Consider the following 12,510-nt stretch of genomic DNA (forward strand, 5'->3'; position numbering starts at 1 on the left):
CACCAAAACCAGTTCAGCATTTCTGCACATAGAGCCCTCCTCGAGCAGTTTTCCCATACATCCTCTTGAAATTTTACTGCATCAGCTCAGTGATATTGTGATCTCCTTATCTGAGAAAGGAGGAAATTTCCAGTTCCTCCCTCTTAGGGCTGTGGCAGAGAATGGGATGAGATGTGTCTTGGCATCTAGCAGATGCTCAGTGAATCAAGTTCTGTGGATGTCCCAGTGCCTCTGACCAAGGTGGTTTGCAAGAATTAGGCTTTATTCCTTCACCTGGAGAGCCCCAGCTGCTGCTCACAGCAGGTTTTCTCAGCATCATTTGCAAATTTGTCTGAAAATATAACAGAAAGGAGTAAAAAGAGGACTGGAAGTAGCTTTCCATCTTTAAAAAGGTCCCTTTGTTGGCTGGGTGCAGTGGCTTATGCCTGTAATCCCAACACTTTGGGAGGCCGAAGGGGGGTGGATCACGGGAGGTCAGGAGTTCGAGACCAGGCTGGCCGTCATGGTGAAACCCTGTCTCTACTCAAAATGCAAAAATTAGCCAGGCGTGGTGTCATGTGCCTGTAGTTCCAGCTACTCAGGAGGCTGAGGCAGGAGAATGGCTTGAACCCGGGAGGTGGAGGTTGCAGTAAGCCAAGATTGCGCCAGTGCACTCTAGCCTAGGTGTCAGAGCTGATACCTTGTCTCAAAAATAAATAAAAATAGGCTGGGTGCAGTGGCTCATGCCTATAATCCCAGCACTTTGGGAGGCGGATCACGAGGTCAAGAGATCGAGACCAGCCTGGCCAACATGGTGAAACCCCATCTCTACTCAAAATGCAAAAATTAGCCGGGTGTGGTGGCATGCACCTGTAGTTCCAGCTACTCGGGAGGCTGAGGCAGGAGAATTGCTTGAACCCGGGAGGCGGAGGTTGCCGTGAGCCGAGATTGCATCACTACACTCCAGCCTGGTGATAGAGCGAGACTCTGTCTCAAATAAATAAATAAAAGGAAAAGGTCTCTTTGTGGCCTGTTTTAGCTTTTCTTTCTTTTTTTTTTTTCTTTTTCTTTTAAGACAGAGTCTTGCTCTGTCGTACAGGCTGGAGTGCAGCAGCGCGATCTGTGGTTCACTGCAAACTCTGCCTCCCGGGTTCAAGTGATTCTTGTGTCTCAGCCACCTGAGTAGCTGGGACTACAGGCACAAGCCACCACGCCTGGCTAATAATTGTATTTTAGTAGAGACGGGGTTTGTTTGGCCAGGCTTGTCTCAAACCCCTAGCCTCAATAGATCTGCTCACCTTGGCCTCCCACAGTGCTGGGATTACAGGCATGAGCCAATGCACCCAGCCCTATTTTAGCTCTTTACATGGTTGTGGAATATCTAGTTACCCTCAAGGGTTAAACAATTCAATGTCTTAAAATTATAAATATAACTGTATTTATGTATTATATGAGTACTTCAAGTTTATTGTAGAAAAGTCAGAAAATAATGAAGAAGAAAATCAGTGATAATCTTTTACTCACTGTTGATATTTTGATAAGCACTGTTCAGCAGATAAGCACTGTTGATATTTTGGTATATTCACTTGAAGCTTACCACACTCCAAAACTATGTATATAAAAAATATTATTTTATATATTTCATACATATATCTCATGTTTTACAAAAATGATATTATACTTACCTACTATTCAATAACTTGCTTTCTACACCCAACAGTACAGACTGCATATTTTTTCATATCCAAAATGTACATCTGTGTCAGTATTTTATTTATTTATTTATTTTTTGAGATGGAGTTTTGTTCTTGTTGCCCAGGCTGGAGTACAATAGTGTGGTCTTGGCTTACTGCAACTTCTGCCTCCCAGGTTCAAGCAATTCTCCTGCCTCATCCTCCCAAGTAGCTGAGATTACAGGCATCCACCACCATGCCCGGCTAATTTTTGTATTTTTAGTAGAGATGGGGTTTCACAGTGTTGGCCAGGCTGGTCTCGAACTCGTGACCTCAAGTGATCTGTCTGCCTGGCCTCCCAAAGTGTTGGGATTACAGGCGTAAGCCACAGCATCTAGCCTATATCAGTATTTTAAATAGCTTTGTAATACAATTAACCTTCCATATCAGTGGGTTCCACATCTGCAGATTCAACCAACCTCAGGTAGAATGTATTTAGAAAAAATGCTCCAAATAACAATATAACAATAAAAAACAATACACATAAAAATACAGTAGCATTTTTTACATAACATTTTGTACATATTTACATAGCATTTATATTGCATCAGGTATTATAAGTAATCTAGAGATGATTTAAAGTATACAGGAGGATGTGCATAGATTATATGCAAATACTACACTATTTTATATAAGGGACTTGAATATCCATGGATTTTGGTATCTTTAAGAAGTCCTGGAACCAATCTTTGGTGGAGGTATCCACAGGGGCAACTTCATTTTATTTATGGTTAGTTCTTATTTATTTAGCTAATTGTTAGACTTTCAGGTTGCATTAAAAAAGTGCCTCAATGTATGCCTTTATACATATACTGTTGGGTACTTGTCTCATTTACTCAGGCTAAATTCCCACAGGTGGAATTCCTGGGTCAAAGAATATAAATACTTTAAAAGCTTTTGCTACAGATAAGCCAAATTGCCCTCTCAAGAGTATGTACCAACTTATATTCTCAACTACAACAAATGAGGGTATCCCTTACCTTGTATCTTTCCAGTATCGTAAATGGTGATAAGTCTTTATACTTCTTGACATGTGATGAATCAACATGGTCTGATTGTTTTTAATGTATATTTCTTTAATTATGACTGAGAATAAACTTTTCCCCATACATTTAATTTTTCTTTTGTGAATTCCTTGTTGATGTCTTTTGTCTATCTTTTTTTTAAAACAAATATAGTCATCTTTTTATTATTGATTTAAAAGAGAGCTTTATATTAAGATTTACCCTATGTCTTTTTAATTTTTATTTATTTTTTATTAAGGGATAGTTGACAAATACAAATTATATATATTTATGGTGTATACATATATACAATATGATGTTTTGATGTATGTATACATTGGGGAATGGTTAAAGCAAGCTAACATGTCAATCACCTTTCATACTTGTCCGTTGTCAGTTTTTGTTGTGAGAATATTTAACATCTACTCTCTTCACAATTTTCAACCATTCAACACATTATTATCAACTGTGGTCACCATGCTGCACAATAGGTTTCCCTATGTCTGTTTTATTTTTATTTCTTTGAGACAGGGTCTCGCTCTGTCACCCAGGCTGGAGTACAGTGGCACCATCTTGGCTAACTGCAACTTCTGCAAGTGAGTCTTGTGCCTCAGCCACCCAAGTGGCTGGGATTACAGGTGTGCGCCACCATGCACAGCTAATTTTTTTTTTTTTTGGTATTTTTAGTAGAGGCAGGGTTTCGTTATGTTGGCCAGGCTGGTCTTGAACTCCTGGCCGCATGTGATCTGCATGCCTTGGCCTCCAAAAATGCTGAGATTCCAAGTGTGAGCCACTGCACCTAGCCTCCTTATGTCTATTTTAGATACTGCCTTTGTCCATTCAGGCTGTTATAACAAAATATCATAGACTGGTAACTTATAAACAGAAATTTATTTCTCACAGTTCTGGGGGGTGAGAAATCAAAAATTGAAGCACTGGCAGATCCAGTATCTGGTAAGGACTTGTTTTTCATAGATGGTGCTTTCTCACTGTGTCCTCACATGGTGGAAAGGGACTAGCTTGTAGCTAGCTCTCTGGGGTCTCTTTTACAAGGGCACTAATCCCACTCATGAGGGCTCCACCCTTATGACCTCATCATCTCCCAAGGCCCAACCTTCCAATACTATCACATTGGAGATTAGGTTTTAACATATGCATTTCAGAGGGGCACAAACATTCAAATCATTGTAAATACCATCACCAGTGTTCAGTCTAATCTATTTTCTTTTTTTGTCTAAAGGTTTGGGACATGCCATCTTACTGGAGAGAACACCATATCGTCTCCCTGGGGCGCATTGCTCTGGCTCTTAATGAGAGTGAGCTGGAGCAGCTGGACCTCAGCTCCATAGACACTGTGGCTTCCCTAAGCTGGCAAACAGAATGGACCCCGGGACAGGTGGGTGGATGTTTCTGGGTCTTTTAACTATTCCATATTTATAAGAGCTGCCTTCATATCCTTACTGTTAATTTCCTCATCATGGTCATTTTTGAGTCTGTTTCTGTTGACTGATTTTTCTCTTAGTTATGAGTCATATTTTCTTTTTTTGTTTGCAAGCCTAGCAATTTTGATTGGGTGATGAGCATTGTGGATTTTACATTGTTGAGTATTTGATTTAGTTGTATTTCTTTGAAGAGTATTGGGCTTTGTTCTGTCATACACTTAAGTTACTTTCAAATCAGCTTGATCCTTTTGATGCTTCCTTTTGAGTTTTGTTAGGGTAAAACCAGAGTGACCTTTATTCTGTTGTTAATTTATCATCATTACTGTGACATGATTCCTTTGAGGATGTTACCTAATGCTCCATGTATTTCAAGATCTCTCTACTTTGGCTGGTGAGAATGTGAACTATTTCCAGCTCCATATGAGCTCTGGAAGTTGCTCAGCCTAATCCTTTCTGATTACTGATGACTCTTTTCCTGCCTATGTGGAGTTTCACTCTTTGCATGTGCAAAATAGCAGTCAGTACTAGACATCTCTGCAGCTTTCTGGAACCCTCTGCAGTTTCCTCCTCTCCAATACTTTGCCCAAGTGATAAGTGCCGTGGCCTCTCTGAACTTGGATCTCTGTATCCTCAACTCAACCGGGCCACTGGGCTTGTTTTGGTTCCTCTTCCTGATCCATGTCTTGGAAACTGCTTTTTGGCAGTAAGTGAGGGTAATTTTAAGGCTCGTCTTGTTTGTTTTTCTTCTTCTGGGATTATGATTCTGTTGTTCCATATCCGGATGCAGTTGTCTTATATATTTTGTTAAATTTTCTAGTTGTTTATGGTGGGTGGACAATTCCTATGTTAATTAATCCTTCATGGGCTAAAGAAGAAGTTCTTCCCAGAATTTTAATTGTTTTGATTGGGAGAGAAGTTTAGGGTGTCTAATCCACTGTACTGCTGGAAAGGGAAGTGTTAGCCCTTCCATGTTATCTTCATTCTTAGGCAGCTCTCTCAGTGGTCATTTTCAGCACTAGGCTTATATACAACCTAATTAACAAGCCCATAAAAATGTGCCTCTTCTTTATTAGTTTTTGGAAAAGCCTCAGCATTGACTCCACTCATGTAGTTACCCGCCCCTGAGCAACCACTGTGGTCTGGGGTTGAATATGTTGGTTGGCGAGGCCTGCATCAGGGAGCGGAGTCCATCTTATCACCATCTCATGACCACATGAGCCGAGTGGGGAAGGATATGTGGTAGGCTGATTAAGGTCCCCCAAAGATATCCATGTCTGAACCCCTGGAAGCTGTGACTATGTTAACTTATGGAGCAAAAGGGACTTTGAAGACGTGCTTAAGGATCTTGAGATGGGGAGGTTATCTTGGATTATTTGGGTGGGCCCAATGTAATCACAAGGGTCCTTTTAAGAAGGAGCGAGGAGGGTCATAGATAGAGAAGGTGACATGATAATGGAAGCAGAGGGACCTAGAAAGAGATCTGAAGGTGCTCTGCTGCTGATTTTGGAGATGGAGGATGGGGCTATGAGCCAAGGAAATGCAGGTGGCCTCTTGAAGCTAGAAAAAGCAAGAAAATGAATTCTTCTTAGAACTCCCAGAAGGAACCCATCCTTCTAGTCCATTTTAGGACATACAGTCTCCAGAACTATAAGAGAATAAACGTGTATTTTTAAAGCCACTATGTTTGGGGTAATTTGGTAGAGTAGCAATAGGAAGCTAATAGAGGGTAATTTTCCAAAGAAAAAGTGTGGACGCTGAGCAGCCAAAACCAATGAATGTCCCCCTACTCTTTTGAGCTTTTTGTAATCACGGTGGCCATGTTTCATAACTCTGAGTGGCGCCATTCAAACAGAATACAGTGTGAATGGTGCACCCCTGGAGCTGGGCAACATGCAGATCCTGGCCATGAAGATTACATGAGTTAATACTTGAAAACATTTTGAACAATGTCTGGTACATAGTAGTCAATAAAAATTAGCTGTTTTTATGTTGATATTGACATCATTGCATTGTCATCATCAACATTATCATCATCATTACAGCCCCTTTCTCTGGGTTAGTCTCCTCCTTTGCAAGATGAGAGGGTTAGCCCCAACAATCTGAGGTTCCTTCCAGTCTGATATTCTATAATCCCATGGTTCTTTGACTCTAAAACTGGTTTTGACTAGTTTGAGAAGTGCCACATCACACTGTGCTATTAAAATCATTCTATTTGCAGTCTTGGAGAAACAGAAAAATACATCCGGAAACTAGGGTATCTCCTTCCCTTCACACCGATTTTAATTCTCATGGATGGCAGTGAGATTTATCAATATGTTTGAAGAGGATATGAAAACCTAACACTTGCATGTATCATTTGTAGTCAGTTCTTCAACTTTAGCTCCCAATCAACCTTAAATGCATGTTTCTAGATTAATAGTCAGACCTGACGGAACTACATTAACAGATAGTTCAGCTCAAAAACCAATATAAGGGAAGAAACTATTATAGAAGCCAGAGGGATGAACAGAGAGATTGAAATCTTAAAGCTATTCATTTTTCAACGGTTAATATTGCCTAAAAGTGTTGATATTAATTGTCTTGGAATCATTACATATACACTGGTCTCATCACTCAAGGAAATTTATTTTAACTTATCACCTTGCAGGCTGAGCTTGCATTTTCCGGGTTTCAGTGGCAAGGACAATTTAATACCATATCTTCAAAGTAATTTCATTTAAATTGTATTTTTGCACTTTCATTTTAAAGTGAGCATGCCTGATAGTTGAGGAGCCCAAATTGCTCTGAGTCAACTAGTGAAACCTGATTGTGAAGACTTAATAAGAAAAATTTGAAAACTAACTTGAATCTCCATCTTTTCTCCATAGCCAAACACCTTCACTGGCTAAGAGTATAGGCCCTGGAATCAGACTGCCTGGGTTTTGATCCTAGAACCATCATTTTCTTTTCTCTTTCTTCTTCTTCTTTTTTTTTTTTAGAACGAGTTTTGCTCTTGTTGCCCAGGCTGGAGTGTAATCTCCACTCACTGCAACCTCTGCCTCCCGGGTTCAAGCAATTCTCCTGCCTCAGCCTCCTGAGTAGCTGGGATTACAGGCATGCATCATCACACCCTGCTTATTTTGTATTTTTAGTAGAGACGGGGTTTCTCCATGTTGGTCAGGCTGGTCTCCAACTCCCGACCTCAGGTGATCTGCCCGCCTTTGTCTCCCAAAGTGCTGGGATTACGGGCAGGAGCTACGGCGCCTGGCCAGAACGATCATTTTCTAGCTGTGTGATCTTGGCCTAGTTACTTAACCTCTCCTTGCCTCAGTTTGCTCATCTGCAAACTAGGGATACTATTAATACTTACCTCATAGGGTTATTTAGGAGGATTAGATGAGATAGTATGTGTAAAGTGGTCAAAGTGGTGCCAGCACACAGTATGCACTCAAGAAATGTTAGCTACAATAAATGTTAGCTATTACCACTTTGGATATACAGTCCCATTAAGTCAAAGACATATAAGTCTAAGCATGGTGTCACTGCATCCCCCGCCCCCATAGTAGCTGTGAGCTTTGTAATCATGGAGGACAACTTGATGAGGACACTGACCAGTCCGATTTTCAGAAACATGAGAAATCTTCCTGAAGCCAGTCTATTACATGAAGGCAGCAAAATGAAGCATGTCAAATAATATATATTGCCCAGGACTTCTGTAAGTCACTCACTCAGATGTTGTTTCATTCATTCATTCATTCATTCATTCATTTACTTACTCAAGAAGTACTTATTGAACTCCTACTGTGTGACAGGCATTATGCTAGGTGCTGGGGACTCATTGGTAAACTACCTGGATATGGTCCTTTTCTTTTGGGAGCCTACTTGGTGATACAGACAAAAAAGTGAGTAATCAAAGTGAAAAATTTGAAAAATCACGATAAGTGATGCGGAAAATGGACAAGGTGCTCATGGGAATAGTGGGAAGAAGGGCTGTTTGAGATGAAAGAGTCCAGAGGGCAGTTTTCTCTGAGTAGGTAGCATTTAAACACACCTGAGGGGTGGGAAGCACCAGCCCATGAAGATGGAATTTCATTGCAACATTTCACAATCTTCCTCAACACTTTCTCTCAACACCTTAATGATCTATATTGTGTGATGGTGATGACTAACATTAAAAGGAGATGGGGGCTGGGCATGGTGGCTCATGCCTGTGATCCCAGCACTTTGGGAGGCTGAGGTGGGTAGATCACTTGAGGCCAGGAGTTTGAGACCAGCCTGGCCAAAATGGTGAAACCCTGTCTCTACTGAAAACACAAAAAATTAGTTGGGTGTGGTGGCGGGCGCCTGTAATCCCAGCTACTTGGGAGTCAGAGGCATAAGAATTACTTGAACCCTGGGGGATGGAGGTTGCAGTAAGCCAAGATCATGTCACTGCACTCCAGCCTAGGTGACACAGTGAGACTCTGTCTCAAAAAAAAAACAAAAAAAAACAAAGAGAGTTGGGAAGATTGACTATAGCCTGTGATTTTCGCTTCCACTTAGAGGTCTGTCCTTGGATGTCTCCTCATCTTTGCCTTGTGAGGTCTTATAATCTCTTTTACTTGCTCCCATGAGCACTGAAGGAACCAGACTTTATTTTGTGAGACAGAGTCTCACTCTGTCACCCAGGCTGGAGTGCAGTGGCACAATCTTGGATCACTGCAACTTCCACCTCCCAGGCTCAAGCAATCCTCCCACCTCAGCCTCCCAAGTAGCTGGGACCACAGGCACGTGCCACCATGCCTGGCTAATTTTTGTATTTTTTTGGTAGAGACAAGCTTTCACCATGTCGGCCAGGCTGGTCTTAAACTCCTGACTTTAAGTGATCCTCCTGCCTCGGCCTCCCAAAGTGCTGGGATTACAGGTGTGAGCCACCGTGCCCAGCCCAGACTTTATTTTGTAGCTGATCTTCATAGGATTGGCTTGGATGCCTCCTCAGGTCCTACATAGGTAGATAAAATGAATCAGCACATGTTTAGTTACAAGTGGCAGAAAACCCAACACAAACTGGCTTGAACAAATAAAGGGGCTGGGTGCAGTGTGCAGTGGCTCATACCTGTAGTCCTAGAACTTTGGGAGGCTGAGATGGGCAGATCACTTGAGGTCAGGAGTTTGAGACCAGCCTGGCCAACAGTGAAACTACTTCTCTACTAAAAATACAAAAATCAGCCAGGCATGTTCACGCCTGCCTGTAATCCCAGCTACTGGGGAGGCTGAGGCATGAGAATCGCTTGAACCTGGGAGAGAGAGGTTGTAGTGAGCAGAGATCATGCCACTGCACTCCAGGCTGGGTGACAGAGTGAGACCTTGTCTCAAAAAAAAAAAAAAAAAAAGGAATTTATTGACTCCCATTACTGGAAAGTTCAGGGGTAGTGTTCAGATACAGCTGGATCCAGGATCTTCAACACTCTGGGTGGGAATCTGTCTCTTATCATGTTTTTGAACTTTGCTTTTCTTTGTGTTGGCTTCATTGAGAGACAGGCTCTATGCCTGCATGTGGTAGGTTCCAGCAGATCCTTGTGTATATCCTTCTAAGTTCAAGTCCAGAGTAAAGAAAGCTCTTCCCCTAATGCTCCACTCAAAGTTCTGGTTGACTCTGGTTAAATCACATGTCCAATCCAGAACCAGTGACTGCAGCTAGGCTAAGGTATGAATTGAAATTCATCACTCCTGGAACTTGGTGCAGTTAGCTTTGACTGAACCACATGAAGCAGGAATACAAGAGAGGTGGTTCTCCAGAGGAAGTTATGAATGATGAATAGCCACTGTGCTAGAATTATGGAGACTTATGTGTCAGCCGCCTTAAATCAAGGCTTCGTTTAAAATAGTTTAACACCAAAGCATTTTGTGTGCTACTCTTGGAATCGAAGAGTAAACATTGGAATTGAAGGGGTAAACATATTTCTGTAGGACCACAGAGGAAGAAAAAATCATTAAGGGGTAAACATATTTCTGTAGGACCATAGAGGAAGAAAAAATCATTCTGGCTGAAACCTCATGAAGAAGGTGACATTTGAGTTGAACCAAAAAAAAAAAAAAAAGAATGTCTGCACTTGGAAGTGCAGAAGGGCATTTCAGATGAAAGGACTGGTTTGAACAAAGGCAAAGAGACAGGAAATTATAAGGTTTTGTTGGAGGTTGTGGAAAGGCTGGGTGCGGTGGCTCATGCCTATAATCCCAGCACTTTGGGAGGCTGAGGTGGGTGGATCACTTGAGGTCAGGAGTTTGATACCAGCCTGGGCAACATGGTGAAACCCCGTCTCTACAAAAAATACAAAAAGCCAGATGTGGTGATGTGCACCTGTAATTCTAGCTACTTGGGTGTCTAAAACACGAGAATTGCTTGAACCTGGGGAGGTGGAGGTTGCAGCGAGCTGTGCCACTGCACTCCAGCCTGGGTGACAGAGCAAGACTCCGTCTCCAAAAAACGAAAAAAAAAAAAAAAAGGGAGAAGAAACGTTGTGGAAAAAGATGCTGGAAAAGTTTGGATCCTGATGCAGAAGAAGTTGTATGTCCAAACTGTCTGAAGGTCATAAGAGTGACTGAAGGAAATAAGCAGCAGACACACAGGACACAAGTGCCTTTAATATTGGTGAAGGATGTAAGAGATTCGTTGCCTGAAGACACTTCCATAGATTAGGGGACATACTCAGTTGAAGTAGTATCTTAAGGACATGAACTTGGATGCAGAGGCCAGGATGGTTTGGAGTGGGGATTCCAGAGGAGTAGGATGGGAGATCAGTCAGGAGACTACAGCAACAGCTTATTTATCCCCTCAGGCCTGGGGACCTTGATCATTCCTGGATGGTTTATCTTTTATTCTTACTATTTTTTAGGCTGAATCCATTTTGCAAGGGTACCTGGATGATTCAGGATACAGTATCCAGGACCTGAAGAGCTTTCATTTGGTAGGACTTGGTGCAAACCTGTGTGCTATAAACATCACTGAAATCCCACTTATAAAGATCTCAGAATTCAGGTAACTAAAATATGAATGTGCAAAATGGCAAATGGGTTAATTCATCCATCCATCCATCCATCCATCCATCCATCCATCCATCCATCCATCCAGATATTCCACCTCCTGACACTTGGCACCTTTCTGGGCTAAAATCTCACTGGGCTAATGGGATAAGCTAGATCTGCTGTCCCTGCTGAGCCTACTGTGCAGTGTGTGTGTGTGTGTGTGTGTGTGTGTGTTTGTGTGTGTGTGTGTGTGTGTGTTTTTGGCTGAAGAGTCCAAGCTCATATTATATCCCTCCCTCTTTAACCACTACCAGGGTGGTAGTGGCCAGAATTGGGACCCTGCTCTGCAGCACACATGTCTTAGCCGAGTTTAAGAGGAAGGCTGAAGTTGTGTTTGGGGATCCCACTGAGTGGACCAGTTCTGTCTTGCAGGAGCTTGGGACCATTGCAGGTAAGACTCACCCTGAGCATACCTTTCTCTCCCTTTCCAAACTCAAATGTGGGGACACAAAATAAAACATTATCCTTGGCCATGTGTAGCAAACATCAGTGGCGTTACAGTAGAACCTACATTTCATGATTTGAAGTTGCAGAGGGTGGGTCTGCAAATCTGCTTTTAAAACAAGCTCTTTTGGAGATTCTTGTGTACACTAAAGTTTGGAAAACCGCTAGTTTAGAATGTGATTTAATTGGCCCCTAAGTAGGTTTATACAAAATTTGAAAGTGTGTAAATTGAAGTTCCTTCTGGGCATACGTTTCACTGTAGGAGGCCAATCAGGGCTAATGTGACCCACATTTTTTTTTTCTGAGTTGATGAAGGAACTTGATTCCCCAGTGTGATTTCCAGGGCCTTTTGTAAGGAATGATGCCTGCCTAGAACACTCAGATCTGAGCATTATGCAGCACCATTAATAAAACAAGCGGAGTTCTGATGGCTTGAACTAAACCCCCGTGATTCCTTTTTCTCCCCAGCTGGATTAACTAAGGCAGAGCTCCGGATGCTTGACAAGGATTTGATGCCATATTTCCAGCCATCAGCAATAAAATGCCTTCCTGATGAGATATTCAAAGTAGGTGCTCAGTTCTTCAAGGAGAAATGGGAGCTTGACCCCATTTCAAATCACACAGGGAAACAGGTGATGGGCCTTGGAATTTAGAGGCTTGTGACCAGGCTCTGCTGATGGGGTCAGAGGAGATCTGTGTGAGTTTAGGTGTTTTTAAAAAACATTTTTTCTTAAAATTACAATATGTAGTTTAATTATATTTATTTTTATGGTCATCTTCTCTTCTTCTAGCAGGTGGTACTGATTTTCTACTTATGGTGGTATGACAGGTTCATAAACCCTTACAAAAACCCCTGGGGACAGA

The 12,510-nt window shown here is 42.0% G+C and overlaps 1 protein-coding gene across 4 annotated transcripts in view; it reads left to right on the forward strand.

The window, feature by feature from the left end:
* Nucleotides 1–12,510, forward strand: part of OTOA (otoancorin) — an 82,468-nt gene that overhangs the window by 62,550 nt on the left and 7,408 nt on the right. For all 4 annotated transcript variants that reach the window (XM_055099999.3, XM_055100002.2, XM_055100001.2 and 1 more), the window contains 4 exons: nucleotides 3,957–4,112; nucleotides 11,013–11,155; nucleotides 11,457–11,593; nucleotides 12,115–12,212. In XM_055099999.3, coding sequence (XP_054955974.2) covers nucleotides 3,957–4,112; nucleotides 11,013–11,155; nucleotides 11,457–11,593; nucleotides 12,115–12,212 — 534 coding nt within the window. The remainder of the gene's footprint in view (nucleotides 1–3,956; nucleotides 4,113–11,012; nucleotides 11,156–11,456; nucleotides 11,594–12,114; nucleotides 12,213–12,510) is intronic.

This window comes from Pan paniscus, chromosome 18 (genome assembly GCF_029289425.2).
Source record: "Pan paniscus chromosome 18, NHGRI_mPanPan1-v2.0_pri, whole genome shotgun sequence".
Taxonomy (NCBI): Eukaryota; Metazoa; Chordata; class Mammalia; order Primates; family Hominidae; genus Pan; species Pan paniscus.